At 39.5% G+C, this 21058-nt stretch overlaps 1 protein-coding gene across 5 annotated transcripts in view; it reads right to left on the minus strand.

Moving 5' to 3' along the window:
• The window catches only part of kdm6a (lysine (K)-specific demethylase 6A), a 172547-nt gene that overhangs the window by 24683 nt on the left and 126806 nt on the right, over positions 1-21058 (minus strand). For all 5 annotated transcript variants that reach the window (XM_061970772.2, XM_061970770.2, XM_061970771.2 and 2 more), the window contains 5 exons: positions 16293-16385; positions 16111-16188; positions 3882-3989; positions 3353-3781; positions 1056-1861 (listed from right to left, as the gene is read on the minus strand). In XM_061970772.2, coding sequence (XP_061826756.2) covers positions 1056-1861; positions 3353-3781; positions 3882-3989; positions 16111-16188; positions 16293-16385 — 1514 coding nt within the window. The remainder of the gene's footprint in view (positions 1-1055; positions 1862-3352; positions 3782-3881; positions 3990-16110; positions 16189-16292; positions 16386-21058) is intronic.

Raw genomic sequence — 21058 nt, forward strand, 5'->3', positions numbered from 1 at the left:
CAAACTCCTTAGCTTGCTAGCTTGTTTGCGCTGGCTTTCGGAGACTCTTGTTTTGAAAGCGCAGGCGCGATGGAGCGGCACTTTTATTGTGAAGACAGGAACTGTGCAGTCAGTCTTTAGGCTTTTGACGGGATGTACGGTTGAAATAAAAAAGTATATTTTTTCCTTCACATTTTTGATTGATTGATTGGAACTTTTATTAGTAGATTGCACAGTACAGTACATATTCCGTACAATTGACCACTAAATGGTAACACCGCAATAAGTTTTTCAACTTGTTTAAGTCAGGTCATGTGACCACCTGGCTCTGTTTGATTGGTCCAACGTCACCAGTGACTGCATCTGATTGGTGGAACGAAGTGAAACGTCACCAGTAAGGCAGGCACTTTGAAGGTCTGTCTGACAGACCAAAACAAACAAAGCGTGCATTAACAGATCGATAAAAATTAGTAGCGAGTAGCGAGCTGAATGTAGATAAAAGTAGCGGAGTAAAAGTAGCGTTCCTTCTCTATAAATATACTTAAGTAAAAGTAAAAGTATGTTGCGTTAAAACTACTCTTAGAAGTACAATTTATCCCAAAAGTTACTCAAGTAGATGTAACGGAGTAAATGTAGCGCGTTACTACCCACCTCTGATAGCATGTTCTATATGTTATAGTTATTTGAATGACTCTTACCATAATATGTTACGTTAACATACCAGTTGGTTATTTATGCCTCATATAACGTACACTTATTCAGCCTGTTGTTCACTATTCTTGATTTATTTTAAATTGCCTTTCAAATGTCTATTCTTGCTGTTGGCTTTTATCAAATACATTTCCCCCAAAAATGCGACTTATACTCCAGTGCGACTTATATATGATTTTTTCCTTCTGTATTATGCATTTTCGGCCGGTGCGACTTATACTCCAAAAAACACGGTAAAAGCTCCATCGTATTCAAAATGTATATAATTAATCAATTTTACACAACCCTACATTCAACAATAAAAAAGTAGTGCATCCTTTGGTTTGATTTGTGCAGATTGAGTATGAAAGCTGGAGATGTCTTACCTGCAGGCTTTGAGCACCTCGCTGGAGCTTGGGTAGATTGAAACAGAAGACCAGGGGGCCAGACCAGCGGGGGCTGAGTGTCTATGCACGCCTTCAAGAGGCCCCGCCTTTTGCGGGCTCCGAGAGTCCTCCTTCCCGTTCAGCGTGGGGCCCTCGCTGTTGGACTGGCTGTTAAGGCAGGAGAGGCCGCCGGCGGCTGAGCGGGTGGAGGGCGCTGCGGTGGCCGACAAAGGCGAGGACGCAGACAAGTGCTCTGACGTAGCTTTGGCAGCGACCGAGTGGACATTGTTGATTTTCTCTGAGAAAGGCCCACCGTGGTTACTACAGTTATTATTGTCGTCGTTTGTCGCGGTTGTGTTGGCTTGTCCCTTTAGCAAGGCTGAGAGCTGAGGATTGTCGGAACTGGGCGGGGCACCGGGTCGTGGCGGGCTGGCAGGGCCCTCCGTCCCCCGCGGCTGGACGTGATTAGTCAGTCCCTGTGCGGGCGTGGTGTTGGCCGCCACGCCCGCGCCGCTGTCGCCGCCCTTGTTGCTGCTGCTGCCGCCCCCGGAGGGCGCATTGTCTTTGGTGTGGACCCCTGAGGTAGTGGCGGAGTGGGGAGGCGAGGACAAGTGGTTGGGGGTGGACTGGGGGGAAGTGGGGGACAAAGAGGAGGCCGAGGACGAGGCAGTGCAGGGCCCAGAAGAATGCCCCACCTGATTGAGAATGCCCGAGGAAGAGAAGGAGGTCTGGGGGGAAGAGGAGGAAGAGAAAGGGGGTTCTCCATTGGGACCTGCCGAATGTGAACCTGGACCTTTGTGAAGCCCCTGGACACAGACGAGAAGGAAGCAGATGAATGTTAATGAGCAGCACTTTGAACCGACAACTGCTTTTTATCACCTTAAAGACACATGCAGTACTATTAAACAACCCCAGACAAGAGGGTTGCACAAGTCTGCAAAATATGTGAATCGCTATTTTTAAGTTTAGGAATGAGATGGGACTATTTTTCTGCACACATGTTCAGGACCATACAGCAGGTAATAGAGGTGGGAATATTTTGGCAACTCACGACTGGACTAGATTCAGGGGCTATTATTTGATTAAAAATTGATTATTGATGCATCTTTAATATGAGTTTTCAGTAGAGATGTCCGATAATGGCTTTTTTGCCGATATCCCGATATTGTCCAACTCTTAATTACTGATTCCGATATCAACCGATACCGATATATACAGTGGTGGAATTAACACATTATTATGCCTAATTTTGTTGTGATGCCCCGCTGGATGCATTAAACAATGTAACAAGGTTTTCCAAAATAAATCAACTCAAGTTATGGAAAAAAATGCCAACATGGCACTGCCATATTTATTACTGAAGTCACAAAGTGCATTCTTTTTTTTAACATGCCTCAAAACAGCAGCTTGGAATTTGGGACATGCTCTCCCTGAGAGAGCATGAGGAGGTTGAGGTGAGGGGGATGGGGGATGTATATATTGCAGCGTCCCGGAAAAGTTAGTGCTGCAATGGGTTCTGGGTATTTGTTCTGTTGTGTTTATGTTGTGTTACGGTGCGGATGTTCTCCTGAAATGTGTTTGTCATTCTTCTTTGGTGTGGGTTCACAGTGTGGCGCATATTTGTAACAGTGTTAAAGTTGTCTATACGGCCACCCTCACTGTGACCTGTATGGCTGTTGACCAAGTATGCATGGCATTCACTTGTGTGTGTGAAAAGCCGTAGATATTATGTGATTGGGCCGGCACGCAAAGGCAGTGCCTTTAAGGTTTATTGGCGCTCTGTACTTCTCCCTACGTCCGTGTACCACACCGTACAGCAGCGTTTTAAAAAGTCATACATTTTAGTTTTTGAAACCGATACCGATAATTTCCGGTATTACATTTTAAAGCATTTATCGGCCGATAATATCGGCAGTCCGATATTATCAGACATCTCTAGTTTTCAGTTTTACATTTATTTTCGTTTCACTAAATTAGCGTTAATCACTGACAACTTAAAAAAAAAACAATTCATTTGGAATAAAAAAACAATAAAATTAATTCACACATTCATCAAATTAATGAAAATGTGTGCAAAACTTGACCATATGTGCTCTAAAGTAAAGGAGCTGCTCGGATCTCTCAGTGAGGTGGCTCGCTGCAGTCAGCCAAGTTTTAGAACTGTCTGCATTACTTTATTTACGATAAAGAAATTGATTATTGACGTCTACTAATCGATTCTATAATCGTCCATGTCCGATAGCAATTGTGACCTAGTGTAATAAACATAATAATATAGTGATGAGGTAATGTGTTACCTGAGCGGTAGTGTTGCTATGTGGGCTCCTCCACGTCTCGTCCGTGTGACCCGGACTCGCGCTGCTGCAGCTGCTGCTGGGGTGACCAGCGGCGGCTGTGCAGTTGTGAGGTAGAGAGTTCTGCTGCTGCGCGTAAGGCACGTTTCCGTTGCTCGTGCCGCTACTTCCCGGCGGCGCGGCGTGGGCGTGATCTCGCCCGGGGGACCTACCGTCCAGCGGCCCCGAGGACGACGACGACGGACTCTGACATGAGCCGTTGGCCGTGGGCTGGCCGACACACGGGGGTCTGATGGCTGTGTGATTGACAGGGGAGGAGCCCTGGAGGACTGCGTGGTTGTGGGGGTGGTGGTTGTTGATGGGGGACACGGGCACGGGACCGTTGGGAAGGCTGGGTCGCAGCTGGGCGCCCGCTGCTGCCTGCTGCCTCATCTGGGAGGGAGGTAAAGAGGGTCAATACCTGCAGCATCCTTACTCCTTCTTATATTGAATACACAAAAGAGGAAACGTGGGGCAAGTCCAAAATGTCTACCTGCTGCTGATGCTGCTGCATGAGTGAGAACTGGTTCTCCAGCTGATCCAGCATCTGCACTTGCATGGGCTTCAAGAGGGCTCTGTTGGTCCGCAAGTGGTCCAGAAGCTACACAGGACACATTTTATACTATTAATAGTATGTTCAAAAGAAAACGGACACCATGCTGGTGTTATTGGTTTTACATATGCAGTACACCTTATCTGCCACAAGAGGTCTCTCAATCAACCTGGCACAAACACGTCAATAATCAATTTATTACAAGCCTGTATTAACTCATAATTGCCAACCTTGAGACCTCCGATTCAGGGAGGTGGGGGGCGGGGGCGTGGTTGGGGGCGTGGTTAAGAGGGGAGGAGTATATTTACAGCTAGGATTCACCAAGTCAAGTATTTCACATATATATATATATATATATAAGAAGTACTAAGTCAAGTATTTCATATATATATATGTATATATATATATAAATAAAAGAAATACTTGAATTTCAGTGTTCATTTATTTATTTATTTACACATATTGATTGATTGATTGATTGATTGATATATTTTTATTTCAAATATGCATAAAAACAAGAGCAAACCTGATCCAATACAGTACTATAGCCTTAACAGACAATATAACAAAATGAAAACAATGGAAAAGAAAAAACAAAAACAAATGAGCATTGGACTTTCTTTTTTTTTTTTTTACATATTTGAAAAGGAGTGAGAAGAAGTTTTACACTTATTTAATCCCACCCCCTTTCTTTAAATCATAAATTACTCTGAGCTAGAACTACGTGTTCACTCAATGTACAAACTTAATGAACTTGTATATACATAAATTATAGATATATACATACATATGCACACTACACACATACATAGCCACACCATTACCACTAGTGATCATGGAAATGGTATGATGCCACCACAGCAACACCACTGCCTCAATGGGCAGCCCGACACTCTTCTAACATAAACAAGCCAATATCAAAGCCCTTCTTCATCTCTGTACCTCTGGAATACCATATACACACACATAACACTCATCTACTCATTGTTGAGTTAAGGGTTGAATTGTCCATCCTTGTTCTATTTGTCACTATTTTTCTAACCATGCTGAACATGCTGTGTGGCACGCAAAAAGTGCTTTCATCAAATGCACTAGATGGCAGTATTGTACTGTTTAAGAGTGTCACAACATTGCTGTTTAGGCAGACGAACTGATTTACGATAGACGAAAACGTGACTGCTGTTGTTGTGTGTCGTTGCCGCGCTGGGAGGACGTTAATGAAACTGCCTAACAATAAACCCACATAAGAAACCAAGAACTCGCCCTTGATCATTCTACAGTTATAACATGATTGGGCAGGTATGCTGTTTATATCGTGTGCCTGAATTTCGGGAGAAAATTTGTCCCGGGAGGTTTTCGGGAGAGGCGCTGAATTTAAAAGTTAAAGTTAAAGTACCAATGATTGTCACACACACACACTAGGTGTGGCGAAATTATTCTCTGCATTTGACCCATCACCCTTGATCACCCCCTGGGAGGTGAGGGGAGCAGTGGGCAGCAGCGGTGGCCGCGCCCGGGAATCATTTTGTGGTGATTTAACCCCCAATTGCAACCCTTGATGCTGAGTGCCAAGCAGGGAGGTAATGGGTCCCATTTTTATAGTCTTTGGTATGACTCGGCCGGGGTTTGAACTCACAACCTACCGATCTCAGGGCGGACACTCTAACCACTAGGCCACTGAGTAGGTAAATTTCGGGAGTCTCCCGGAAAATCCGGGAGGGTTGGCAAGTATGTATTAACTCCACCTCTGATCTGCGCTATAAGCAGGGCTGGCATAGCGTGACGCCACCCCTACAGACACTCCCTTTAGATTCGGGGGAAAAGTGCAGACTTCAAACTGCATATAGGTTATTAAATGGTGAAAACTGGTCGAGCAAAACCACATTTATGATCAACTGCAGCGGGAGAAGTAGAATGGTAAGCAAATAATGACGTCATGGGTTGACTGATGTGAACACGCACGCCTGATGTTATATGCAGCTTTTTTGAGGTGGACAAACACTTTGTTGAAATGTGTACCGGTACACAAGTTAGTAAATAGGAACCACCTGAGGTCTCGCCTGGCTTTAAAAAGAAATAATACAAATTAATAATATTATTATATATTACGCCCCTTTGATGTTGAAAATGTCACTATATATGACTACATTTGTACACATTTTTTAATTCTATATTCTATATTAGCATTCTATGTGTAAGAAGGGTTCATTCGACATTTTCATATTCATTTTTCCCGGTAAGATCTATTCAGGTGTACTGGAGAGGAGGCTACGCCGGATAGTCGAACCTCAGATTCAGGAGGAACAGTGTGGTTTTCATCCTGGTCGTGGAACTGTGGACCAGCTCTATACTCTCGGCAGGGTCCTTGAGGGTGCATGAAAGTTTGCCCAACCAGTCTACATGTGTTTTGTGGACTTGGAGAAGGCATTCGACCGTGTCCCTCGGGAAGTCCTGTGGGGAGTGCTCAGGGAGTATGGGGTTTCGGACTGTCTGATTGTGGCAGTCCGCTCCCTGTATGATCAGTGTCAGAGCTTGGTCCGCATTGCCGGCAGTAAGTCGGACACGTTTCCAGTGAGGGTTGGACTCCGCCAAGGCTGCCCTTTGTCACACATTCTGTTCATAACTTTTATGGACAGAATTTCTAGGCGCAGTCAAGGCGTTGAGGGGATCCGGTTTGGTGGCTGCAGGATTAGGTCTCTGCTTTTTGCAGATGATGTGGTCCTGATGGCTTCATCTGGCCAGGATCTTCAGCTCTCGCTGGATCGGTTCGCAGCCGAGTGTGAAGCGACTGGGATGAGAATCAGCACCTCCAAGTCCGAGTCCATGGTTCTTGCCCGGAAAAGGGTGGAGTGCCATCTCCGGGTTGGGGAGGAGATCTTGCCCCAAGTGGAGGAGTTCAAGTACCTCGGAGTCTTGTTCACGAGTGAGGGAAGAGTGGATGGTGAGATCGACAGGCGGATCGGTGCGGCGTCTTCAGTAATGCGGACGCTGTATCGATCCGTTGTGGTGAAGAAGGAGCTGAGCCGGAAGGCAAAGCTCTCAATTTACCGGTCGATCTATGTTCCCATCCTCACCTATGGTCATGAGCTTTGGGTTATGACCGAAAGGACAAGATCACGGGTACAAGCGGCTGAAATGAGTTTCCTCCGCCGGGTAGCGGGGCTCTCCCTTAGAGATAGGGTGAGAAGCTCTGCCACATGGGGGGAGCTCAAAGTAAAGCCGCTGCTCCTCCACATGGAGAGGAGCCAGATGAGGTGGTTCGGGTATCTGGTCAGGATGCCACCCGAGCGCCTCCCTAGGGAGGTGTTTAGGGCACGTCCGACCGGTAGGAGGCCGCGGGGAAGACCCAGGACACGTTGGGAAGACTATGTCTCCCGGCTGGCCTGGGAACGCCTCGGGGTCCCACAGGAAGAGCTGGACGAAGTGGCTGGGGAGAGGGAAGTCTGGACTTCCCTGCTTAGGCTGCTGCCCCCGCGACCCGACCTCGGATAAGCGGAAGAAGATGGATGGATGGATGGATGGATGGATGAATTTTTCCCCCCCTTCTCAGATTTGAGGTTGTTCTATTATTTTAGGCACAAGTGATGTAAAGATTATCGGTGCTAATGATAAATTGCAGTAAAATTCCTTAATGTTAAGGTTACTGCTAAAAATTGTAATGACCCTAAAACATAGTACCGTATTTTTCGGACTATAAGTCGCACTGGAGTATAAGTCGCATTTTTTGGGGGATATTTATTTGATAAATATATATACTTTATAAAGTAAAAACACATGCTGAATAAGAAATGTCTGCATATGTTATATTATTCTTTTATTTTTCCATATTTAACATATTGTGTTGAAGTTTGGGGAAATGTTTATAGAACAAACATAGACCCAATAATTAAACTTCAAAGAAGGGTCATTATAATAATACACAAAGCGTGCTACTATGAACATACCAATCCATTATTTATAAGTTCTAATGTGTTAAAATTTTCAGATATTGTGTTTTTAAAAACAATGGAAATTGTGTTTCGAGTAAAGAACAACAGCCTTCCAGCTTGTATTCTTAGGTTATTTCAATTAAGAGGAGAAACCCATAATTTACGGAGGGTATTGATTTTTGAAATAGGTAAAGCAAGAATGAATATAAAATACAAATGTATTTCAGTTTTAGGAGTTAAATGGTGGAACAAGCTCAGTGATGAGTTGAAGACATGTACTTCTTTGTTAAGGTTTAAGAAAACATTGAAAGGTGAGATAATTGAAAATTATAAAATATAGTAACAATTACTTTCATCCTATTGATTTTGATTTTTTTTTTTTTTTACATTGATGTTCCAGGTAATCTTATTTTCAGTGAAGATATAGGATAGGCAAATATAAGCTTTGGCTTCAGCCTATTCCTTTTTTGGTCATGCTTTTTCTTTTCTTTTCCTTTTGTGTGTAAATGTGTATGATTGTTATACTGTATATGTATAGTCTGTACTCTTAAACTGGTCACACAAAATGGTTAATGGTTGATTATATGACCGAAATAAACTTATTTCATTCATTCATTCATAAAAGCCAACACCAAGAATAGACATTTGAAAGGCAACTTAAAATAAATAAAGAATAGTGAACAACAGGCTGAATAAGTGTACGTTATATGAGGCATAAATAACCAACTGGTATGTTAACGTAACATATTATGGTAAGAGTCATTCAAATAACTATAACATATAGAACATGCAATACGTTTACCAAACAATCTGTCACTCCTAATCGCTAAATCCCATGAAATCTTATACGTCTAGTCTCTTACGTGAATGAGATAAATAATATTATAATGTGTTAATAATTTCACACATAAGTCGCTCCTGAGTATAAGTCGCACCCCCGGCCAAACTATGAAAAAAACTGTGACTTATAGTCCGAAAAATACGGTACTTTAAAAATATGCATAGTGACTCACTGCTCATTTCCTGGCGTAGCAGCTGGCGTGCTAATCGCTATCTAGCTTAAATGCTAACATGAATACTAGACAATGTCTTTCCCCAGTACGGACGTCATAAACCGGGCGTAATGAACCGGTGGCCCGCGGGCCACATGTTCCCCCGCCAAAGCTTTCATTTTGGCCCTGTGAACACCACCCAAATAGGCTTAATGAAGCCATTCCAAACAGGGTTGCTCATGATTGCAGTACACTGAAGCAGAAGTGGGTTGGTAGAAGATGGCACTATAGACCCTGAAAAAAATCTAAATAAAAAGCGAAAATCTGACTTAATAGCGACTGGACAACAAAATATGAATGTATTGAAATTGCTGACTTTGTGATGTCTTTTTAACTCATGGTCGTGTTGTTTTAGGCTGTTTAACTCTGCCGATCAAAAATGTTCAATACATGTAGCGCTGAATTTGACCAGCAGGGGGCGATAGAGCTACGTCTTAGATTTAATTGTGTTAAACCACGTGTGCAATGTTGGCTGTGTATATTAACACTTAACCTTCTATTTCATTGTATTTTCCTTTTCCAGCCTTTGTAACTGAGCTACCGTGTATAACACTTTCCTTTGCGGATCATTAAAGTTTGTCTCAGTCTACACAATGGACATTATTTATGTAAACTACACAATGGACATTTTACTTTTGTAATGTTTATATCTTCAGTCTTACAAACCTAAATCAAGGAAGACGTACAAAGAAATGAAACTGAAGTAGAAAAATCATTCAAAAGAAAGAACATCAAACATCAACAAAACTTAACTTCTGTTTTGTTTGTTAACTATCTGTGTAGCTGCACACGCTGGAAACGAGTAGCCAGGGCAGAAAAATCCATTTATTGACAATGCAATGAGAACGCTGATGTGTTTACATTGTAAATAAGTAAACGAAGTCTCAAAGGAATATAGGCACTTTCTAAAGAAACATCCAAATGTTGATGTCCGGCCCCTGAGACCTTGGGCTCTTGAAACTGCGGCCCACATTATGTAGTCGATTAGCCCTGTCATAAACCAATCTAAGCTCGTATAAACACATTGTTGTCTGAGCAACCAAGACATTTAATTGTACACATTGAACCTCCAGAGTGATAAATAGGAATACATACATCGACATGTCTACAACAGGAAGTGAACCAACGTGATGTACCATATTTTTCGGAGTATAAGTCGCACCTGCCGAAAATGCATAATAAAGAAGGAAAAAAAAACATATATAAGTCGCACTGGAGTATAAGTCGCATTTTTTGGGGAAATGTATTTGATGAAAGCCAACAGCAAGAATAGACATTTGAAAGGCAACTTAAAATAAATAAAGAGTAGTGAACAACAGGCTGAATAAGTGTACGTTATATGAGGCATAAATAACCAACTGGTATGTTAACGTAACATATTATGGGAAGAGTCATTCAAATAACTATAACATATAGAACATGCTATACGTTTACCAAACAATCTGTCACTCCTAATCGCTAAATCCCATGAAATCTTAAACGTCTAGTCTCTTACGTGAATGAGATAAATAATATTATAATGTGTTAATCATTTCACACATAAGTCGCTCCTGAGTATAGAGGCCAATCTATGAAAAAATCTGCGACTTATAGTCCGAAAAATATGGTACTTACCAGGATAACATTTTAAAATCACACGCAGACACATCTGGAGTTGTCATGATCTGTGGTCTGGATTATGTTTTTGTTATTTTCTGTTTGTTTTGGACTCTTTTAGTTCCTGTTTGCGCTCCCTTGTTTGTTTACCGTATTTTTCGGACTATAAGTCGCACTGGAGTCTAAGTCGCACCGGCCAAAAATGCATAAAACAAAGAAGGAAAAAAACATTTATAAGTCGCACTGGAGTATAAGTCGCATTTTTTGGGGAAATGTATTTGATAAAAGCCAACAGCAAGAATAGACATTTGAAAGGCAATTTAAAATAAATAAAGAATAGTGAACAACAGGCTGAATAAGTGTACGTTATATGAGGCATAAATAACCAACTGGTATGTTAACGTAACATATTATGGTAAGAGTCATTCAAATAACTATAACATATAGAACATGCTATACGTTTACCAAACAATCTGTCACTCCTAATCGCTAAATCCCATGAAATCTTATACGTCTAGTCTCTTACGTGAATGAGATAAATAATATCAATCAATCAATCAATCTTTATTTATATAGCCCTAAATCACAAGTGTCTCAAAGGGCTGCACAAGCCACAACGACATCCTCGGTACAAAGCCCACATATATAATGTGTTCATCATTTCACACATACTGTAAGTCGCACCCCCGGCCAAACTATGAAAAAAACGGCGACTTATAGTCCGAAAAATACGGTATGTATTTATTTTAAAATAAAACTTGGCTAAAAGATTTCAGTGTGTCTAAGTCGTTTTTGGAGAACATTCATCAAGCATTTTACTGTGCGTGATGATAATAACTGTAATAATTATGCGCACAATAGCATGGTATTTTCATATTGTTACATCCCTATAATACACCCTGTCAAAATGAAAACATAACTGTACAGTCACCAAGATGAAGAAAAAAAAAAAAGAGTAAGGTAAACCGTTTTTAAGATAAGCTATAAAGGTAAAGGTACAAATATATAAAAAGCCCAAATACTACGAGACTGTAAAGCAGAAGCCTTCAAAAGGGAGTCTGATATTTTTGGTTGATTAGTGTAAAACACATTGACAGTTATTGTTGTTTTTGTTAATGGCTGTGATGGTGATGAAAATGATCAATACATTAATAATGATGCACAAATGGTTTCTGTTATTTGAAATATTTATTGCTGGTTGAGTAATATTTTTAATCTCTATTATTGATGCTATTATTGTTGTTTGTTTGTTTTGTATTGTCTTTGTATGTCTTCTCAATTGCTGTGTGATTTCTATCCAAGTATTGCAAAGAGGGGATTGGGTTGGAGTTGTTCTATATTCTTTTATCAGAGTAATTAAAATTATCTGTGAATTGTTTTGTAAACAAAACAAATGGTTAATAAAATAGAAATAAAAAATTAAAAAAAATCTATAGTTTTCATATACCACATTTGTATATACTATAAATATTTTCCTGCCATTTTTGCACATATTTATATGTCTTAAAATACTCATTAATATTGATTGAACACACTGTAGTGTAGTTTATAAAAGACAGTGGCATTTGCACCCTATTTACTGTTCTTTGCAGGTTTTTAAATTAAAAAACTTGAACAACTAATTATATTCTTACCTTTATGTTAGCATTTAGTGATTAGCGGCGCAAGCCTAACAAATAGGGCACTGGTTGCCAGATAGCGATGAGCGCGCTATACTGTATTATCCAAATATCTTAGTATTTCTAAATAATAAGGTACATTTAGGACCAATATAATTTAAAACACAATCTTAGTAGGAGATCCCCCGATCTTTCTCTCTATTACCGTATTTTTCGGACTATAAGTCGCAGTTTTTTTGTTTTTTTTATACTCAGGAGCGACTTATGTGTGAAATGATGAACACATTGTAATATTATTTATCTCATTCACGTAAGAGACGAGACGTATAAGATTTCATGGGATTTAGCGATTAGGAGTGACAGATTGTTTGGTAAACGTATAGCATGTTCTATATGTTATAGTTATTTGAATGACTCTTACCATAATATGTTACGTTAACATACCAGTTGGTTATTTATGCCTCATATAACGTACACTTATTCAGTCTGTTGTTCACTATTCTTTATTTTAAATTGCCTTTCAAATGTCTATTCGCAGGGGTCGGCAACCCGCGGCTCTTTAGCGCCACCCTAGTGGCTCTGGAGCTTTTTCAAAAATGTATGAAAAATTGTTTTAATATGGTTTCCGTAGGACAAACATGACGCAAACCTCCCTAATTGTTATAAAGCACACTGTTTATATTAAACATGCCTCACTGATTCGAGTATTTGGCAAGCGCCGTTTTGTCTTACTAATTTTGGCGGTCCTTGAACTCACCGTTGTTTGTTTACATGTATAACTTTCTCCGACTTTCTAGGACGTGTTTTATGCCACTTCTTTTTCTGTCTCATTTTGTCCACCAAACTTTTAACGTTGTGCATGAATGCACAAAGGTGAGTTTTGTTGATGTTATTGACTTGTGTGGAGTGCTAATCAGACATATTTGGTCACTGCATGACTGCAAGCTAATCGATGCTAACATGCTATTTAGGCTAGCTATATCTACATATTGCATCATTATGCCTCGTTTGTAGCTATATTTGAGCTCATTTAGTTTCCTTTAAGTCGTCTTAATTAAATTTATATCCCATGACACACTATCTGTATGTAATATGGCTTTTAATTTTTTGCGGCTCCAGACAGATTTGTTTTTGTATTTTTGGTCCAATATGGCTCCTTCAACATTTTGGGTTGCCGACCCCTGTTGGTGTTGGCTTTTATCAAATACATTTCCCCCAAACATGCGGCTATTACTCCAGTGCGACCTCATATAAGTTGTTTTCCTTCTTTATTATGCATTTTCGGCCGGTGCGACTTATACTCCGGAGCGACTTATACTCGAAAAAATACGGTATTCAGCCTGTTGTTCACTATTCTTTATTTATTTTAAATTGCCTTTCAAATGTCTATTCTTGCTGTTGGCTTTTATCAAATAAATTGCCCCCAAAAAATGCGACTTATACTCCAGTGCGACTTATATATGTTTTTGTTCCTTCTTTATTATGCATTTTCGGCCGGTGCGACTTATACTCCGGTGCGACTTATACTCGGAAAAATACGGTATTCAGCCTGTTGTTCACTATTCTTTATTTATTTTAAATTGCCTTTCAAATGTCTATTCTTGCTGTTGGCTTTTATCAAATAAATTGCCCCCAAAAAATGCGACTTATACTCCAGTGCGACTTATATATGTTTTTGTTCCTTCTTTATTATGCATTTTCGGCCGGTGCGACTTATACTCCGGTGCGACTTATACTCGGAAAAATACGGTATTCAGCCTGTTGTTCACTATTATTTATTTTGAATTGCCTTTCAAATGTCTATTCTTGGTGTTGGCTTTTATCAAACAAATTGCCCCCAAAAAATGCAACTTATACTCCAGTGCGACTTATATATGTTTTTGTTCCTTCTTTATTATGCATTTTCGGCCGGTGCGACTTATACTCCGGAGCGACTTATACTCGGAAAAATACGGTATTCAGCCTGTTGTTCACTATTATTTATTTATTTTAAATTGCCTTTCAAATGTCTATTCTTGCTGTTGGCTTTTATCAAATAAATTGCACCCAAAAAATGCAACTTATACTCCAGTGCGACTTATATATGTTTTTGTTCCTTCTTTATTATGCATTTTCGGCCAGTGCGACTTATACTCCGGAGCGACTTATACTCGGAAAAATACGGTATTCAGCCTGTTGTTCACTATTCTTTATTTTGAATTGCCTTTCAAATGTCTATTCTTGGTGTTGGGTTTTATCAAATACATTTCCCCAAAAATGCGACTTATACTCCAGTGCGACCTCATATGTTTTTTTCCTTCTTTATTATGCATTTTCGGCCGGTGCGACTTATACTCGGAAAAATACGGTATTCAGCCTGTTGTTCACTATTCTTTATTTATTTTAAATTGCCTTTCAAATGTCTATTCTTGGTGTTGGCTTTTATCAAATAAATTGCCCCCCAAAAAATGCAACTTATACTCCAGTGCAACTTATATATGTTTTTGTTCCTTCTTTATTATGCATTTTCGGCCGGTGCGACTTATACTCCGGAGCGACTTATACTCGGAAAAATACGGTATTCAGCCTGTTGTTCACTATTCTTTATTTATTTTAAATTGCCTTTCAAATGTCTATTCTTGGTGTTGGCTTTTATCAAACAAATTGCCCCCAAAAAATGCAACTTATACTCCAGTGCGACTTATATATGTTTTTGTTCCTTCTTTATTATGCATTTTCGGCCGGTGCGACTTATACTCCGGAGCGACTTATACTCGGAAAAATACGGTATTCAGCCTGTTGTTCACTATTATTTATTTTGAACTGCCTTTCAAATGTCTATTCTTGGTGTTGGCTTTTATCAAATACATTTCCCCCAAAAATGCGACTTATACTCCAGTGCGACTTATATATGTTTTTTTCCTTCTTTATTATGCATTTTCGGCCGGTGCGACTTATACTCGGAAAAATACGGTATTCAGCCTGTTGTTCACTTTTCTTTATTTATTTTAAATTGCCTTTAAAATGTCTATTCTTGGTGTTGGCTTTTATCAAATAAATTGCACCCAAAAAATGCAACTTATACTCCAGTGCGACTTATATATGTTTTTGTTCCTTCTTTATTATGCATTTTCGGCCGGTGCGACTTATACTCGGAAAAATACGGTATTCAGCCTGTTGTTCACTATTCTTTATTTATTTTAAATTGCCTTTCAAATGTCTATTCTTGCTGTTGGCTTTTATCAAATAAATTGCACCCAAAAAATGCGACTTATACTCCAGTGCGACTTATATATGTTTTTGTTCCTTCTTTATTATGCATTTTCGGCCGGTGCGACTCATACTCTGGAGCGACTTATACTCGGAAAAATACGGTATTCAGCCTGTTGTTCACTATTCTTTATTTATTTTAAATTGCCTTTCAAATGTCTATTCTTGGTGTTGGATTTTATCAAATACATTTCCCCCAAAAAATGCAACTTATACTCCAGTGCGACTTATATATGTTTTTGTTCCTTCTTTATTATGCATTTTCGGCCGGTGCGACTTATACTCCGGAGCGACTTATACTCTGAAAAATACGGTATTCAGCCTGTTGTTCACTATTCTTTATTTTGAATTGCCTTTCAAATGTCTATTCTTGGTGTTGGCTTTTATCAAATACATTTCCCCAAAAAATGCGACTTATACTCCAGTGCGACCTCATGTTTTTTTCCTTCTTTATTATACATTTTCGGCCGGTGCGACTTATACTCGGAAAAATACGGTATTCAGCCTGTTGTTCACTATTCTTTATTTATTTTAAATTGCCTTTCAAATGTCTATTCTTGCTGTTGGGTTTTATCAAATAAATTGCACCCAAAAAATGCGACTTATACTCCAGTGCGACTTATATATGTTTTTGTTCCTTCTTTATTATGCATTTTCGGCCGGTGCGACTTATACTCCGAAAATTACGGTAGTTCAGGGGGTTAAAATAAAAAATATTTCCTACCTGAAGCTTCTGTGGTGTAAGATACCAGCTTGGGACCGGCTGCTGATTGGCACTGTCAGCACACAAATCGGCGCCACTCTGCACACAACCAGTCCAAAAGGGGAAAAAAAATACAGCTCATTATTTAACGCACAGTGTGATTAAAGCGTGCAGTGATCGGCATGTTTGGCTCTTGGCGTTACTTTAGCTGGGCTGGCAGTGCGTTTCTTCTTGGCAGGGCTGGCCTGTAGGTTGCCGTGATTGCTGGTGCTTTGGGCTCCCTCCCCCTTACAGGCCTACAAAATCCAGCAGAGAAACAGCTTGTGATGACGGCCATCTGCACTTCGGTGAACAGGGAGGGGGGGGGGAAAGCCCTCCAACCACGACGACTCAAAATGACCAGTGAAGTCTTTTTTTTAAAGAAAAAAGTCATGCTTCCAAATAAAGAATGTATGACAACTCTGATTGCAATACAGCTTGCTTATACACCTTAATTGTGGATTAAGGTCTGAATCAGAGCATTCATGCTGTGATTTATTTGGTGGAATAATGCAACAATAGCGTTGCATCAGTGTGGAGACATGCAGTGAGCCGAGTCTCTGCTAATGCGGTTTAAATCAGTCAGCGCTGAATAATCAATAAATAAATTATTTTGCATTAAAAACATGACCTTGACTATATTTGATTCAGTTGCTGCTATTGGGCTTTATTGAGAGCGCTAACAACAGATATGGTTATAATGTTCTGCTAAAAGCCTGGCCAAGCTAAGCTAACCTTAAAGGGGAACTGCGCTTTATTTTCCACAATCATTATGAAAGGCAAGAACACAAATGTATTTTGTTTTAAATTAGGATTTTTAAAGATGATAAAAAAACATTTGGAAGCTGGGGCTAATTGGAGTCACCGTTGTAGCCTTCAAAGCCCTCTCAGACAACTTCAAAACCCTACATCAATGTTTTATATACAAACCCAACACCAGTGAAGTTGGCACGTTGTGTAAAGGGTAAATAAAAACAGAATACAATGATTTCAACTTATATTCAATTGCAATTACTCCATACTTGCCAACCTTGAGACCTCCGATTTCAGGAGGTGGGGGGTGGGGGCGTGGTCGGGGGTGGGGCAGGGCGTGGTTGAGGGCGTGGTTAAGAGGGGAGGAGTATATTGACAGCTAGAATTCACCAAGTCAAGTATTTCATACATATATATATATATATATATATATATATATATATATATATATATATATATATATATATACACATATGTATATATATATATATACATATATATATATATATATATATATATATATATATACATATATATACATATATATATATACACATATGTATATATATATATATACATATATATATATACATATATATATACATATATACACACACACACACACACACACACACACAGGTAAAAGCCAGTAAATTAGAATATTTTGAAAAACTTGATTTATTTCAGTAATTGCATACAAAAGGTGTAACTTGTACATTATATTTATTCATTGCACACAGACTAATGCATTCAAATGTTTATTTCATTTAATTTTGATGATTTGAAGTGGCAACAAATGAAAATCCAAAATTCCGTGTGTCACAAAATTAGAATATTACTTAAGGCTAATACAAAAAAGGGATTTTTAGAAATGTTGGCCAACTGAAAAGTATGAAAATGAAAAATATGAGCATGTACAATACTCAATACTTGGTTGGAGCTCCTTTTGCCTCAATTACTGCGTTAATGCGGCGTGGCATGGAGTCGATGAGTTTCTGGCACTGCTCAGGTGTTATGAGAGCCCAGGTTGCTCTGATAGTGGCCTTCAACTCTTCTGCGTTTTTGGGTCTGGCATTCTGCATCTTCCTTTTCACAATACCCCACAGATTTTCTATGGGGCTAAGGTCAGGGGAGTTGGCGGGCCAATTTAGAACAGAAATACCATGGTCCGTAAACCAGGCACGGGTAGATTTTGCGCTGTGTGCAGGCGCCAAGTCCTGTTGGAACTTGAAATCTCCATCTCCATAGAGCAGGTCAGCAGCAGGAAGCATGAAGTGCTCTAAAACTTGCTGGTAGACGGCTGCGTTGACCCTGGATCTCAGGAAACAGAGTGGACCGACACCAGCAGATGACATGGCACCCCAAACCATCACTGATGGTGGAAACTTTACACTAGACTTCAGGCAACGTGGATCCTGTGCCTCTCCTGTCTTCCTCCAGACTCTGGGACCTCGATTTCCAAAGGAAATGCAAACCAAACCAACCCAAACCATCGACTCCATGCCACGCCGCATTAACGCAGTAATTGAGGCAAAAGGAGCTCCAACCAAGTATTGAGTATTGTACATGCTCATATTTTTCATTTTCATACTTTTCAGTTGGAAAACATTTCTAAAAATCCCTTTTTGGAATTAGCCTTAAGTAATATTCTAATTTTGTGACACACGGAATTTTGGATTTTCATTTGTTGCCACTTCAAATCATCAAAATTAAATGAAATAAACATTTGAATGCATCAGTCTGTGTGCAATGAATAAATAAAATGTACAAGTTACACCTTTTGAATGCAATTACTGAAATAAATCAAATTTTTCAAAATATTCTAATTTACTGGCTTTTACCTGTATATATATATATATATATATATATATATACATATATATATATACATATATATCTACATCCTGAAAATATGCAAACAAAACTGTGTTTAGATAATTGATACTTCAAACTTGCATAAATAAATATCAAGGAATATAATATAACTTGGCTTCTGAGAGCTTCAAAATGTAATGAATAAAATGCTAAAGTTGTTGATAAACAAGCAATTATTTTAATAATTAAATATGGTCATTTTAAATGAATTATTATGATCATTTAAAATTAATTATTTCAAATATGTTTATCTTAATGTATAATTCTATGGCTGGATGTAATAAGGAGTCAGAAAAAATACAAATAAAAATACAATTAATTTTGATGTTTTTAGCAAAATATAGTAAAAATGTATTTAGGTTATTTTTTTAAAATTAATAAATATATTTATTTTTAGGTAAGATAAACATAATAACACAATGTATCTCTAATCTGGATGATTTAGTTCTTGTCACCGTGTTGTCCTACCGTCGTGAAAAAAGGCTGTCCTCACTCAGGTCCGCATGGAGCTGGAGGGGGCGTGGCCTCCAGCTACGGCTGAAAATCGGGAGATTTTCGGGAGAATATTTGTCCCGGGAGGTTTTCGGGAGAGGCGCTGAATTTCGGGAGTCTCCCGGAAAATTCGGGAGGGTTGGCAAGTATGAATTACTCTTCAGTAAATAATTACTAGGGAAAGTAATTAACTAATACTTAAAAAAAAAAAAAAACTTCAAATATCTTGCATATGCAATTGAGAGAAATGTTAGTTAAACTGTGTTTTTTAGCGTAGCAACGGCAGCTCTGTTGAATCTTTTCACAGGATTGTGTTCGTTAATAAAGATATTGAATATGCTCCGATGGCTGTCTTGTGTCCACAAACGGGGTATAGTAGTATTGCAAGCCTGTCACTCCAATCATTTATTTGTTGGTCATTATTCCCTTGTAGTAGTAGGAGTGCGTGGATGTGTGTGCGTGTATACTTAGCCTACATGTTTGCTGTGTGATGTTGCCTCTTCCTATTTAATATCAAATTCATTTTAGTTTGGTGCTGGTTGTCGCTTGCTTTAGTAAAAAAATCATTCCTGCATTGAGCTTGCTGTGCTTTTGATGCTGTCTTGTTGGCATTCAACCACATCAAAAATAGCATGCCATGTTACATATATATAACGGCATCGTAACGTACGTAAAAATAATTAGATTACTCGTCGCTGGTAAAAGTAACGCTGTTATTATGAAACCAGTTTTATCTAGCATTGAGTATCACAGATGTGTGACAGACGCTGCCTGGCAATATCGACATCTGGGGCAGGACTGTCACATTTGACACTGGAGAGTAAAGTACAAACCCCGTTTCCATATGAGTTGGGGAATTGTGTTGGATGTAAATATAAACGGAATACAATGATTTGCAAATCCTTTTCAACCCATATTCAATTGAATGCACTACAAAGACAACATATTTGATGTTCAAACTCATAAACTTTATTTATTTTTTGCAAATAATTAACTTAGAATTTCATGACTGCAACACGTGCCAAAGTAGTTGGGAAAGGGCATGTTCACCGCTGTGTTACATGGCCTTTCCTTTTAACAACACTCAGTAAATGTTTGGGAACTGAGGAGACACATTTTTTAAGCTTCTCAGGTGGAATTCTTTCCCATTCTTGCCTGATGTACAGCTTAAGTTGTTCAACAGTCCGGGGGTCTCCATTGTGCTATTTTAGGCTTCATAATGCGCCACACATTTTCAATGGGAGACAGGTCTGGACTACAGGCAGGCCAGTCTAGTACCCGCACTCTTTTACTATGAAGCCACGTTGATGTAACACGTGGCTTGGCATTGTCTTGCTGAAATAAGCAGGGGCGTCCATGATAACGTTGCTTGGATGGCAACATATGTTGCTCCAAAACCTGTATGTACCTTTCAGCATTAATGGCGCCTTCACAGATGTGTAAGTTACCCAAGTCTTGGGCACTAATACACCCCCATACCATCACACATGCTGGCTTTTCAACTTTGCGCCTATAACAATCCGGATGGTTCTTTTCCTCTTTGGTCCGGAGGACACGACGTCCGCAGTTTCCAAAAACAATTTGAAATGTGGACTCGTCAGACCACAGAACACTTTTCCACTTTGTATCAGTTCATCTTAGATGAGCTCAGGCCCAGCGAAGCGGACGCCGTTTCTGGGTGTTGTTGATAAACGGTTTTCGCCTTGCATAGGAGAGTTTTAACTTGCACTTACAGACGTAGCGACCAACTGCAGTTACTGACAGTGGGTTTCTGAAGTGTTCCTGAGCCCATGTGGTGATATCCTTTACA

This window comes from Nerophis lumbriciformis, linkage group LG13, assembly GCF_033978685.3.
Source record: "Nerophis lumbriciformis linkage group LG13, RoL_Nlum_v2.1, whole genome shotgun sequence".
Classification (NCBI taxonomy): Eukaryota; Metazoa; Chordata; class Actinopteri; order Syngnathiformes; family Syngnathidae; genus Nerophis; species Nerophis lumbriciformis.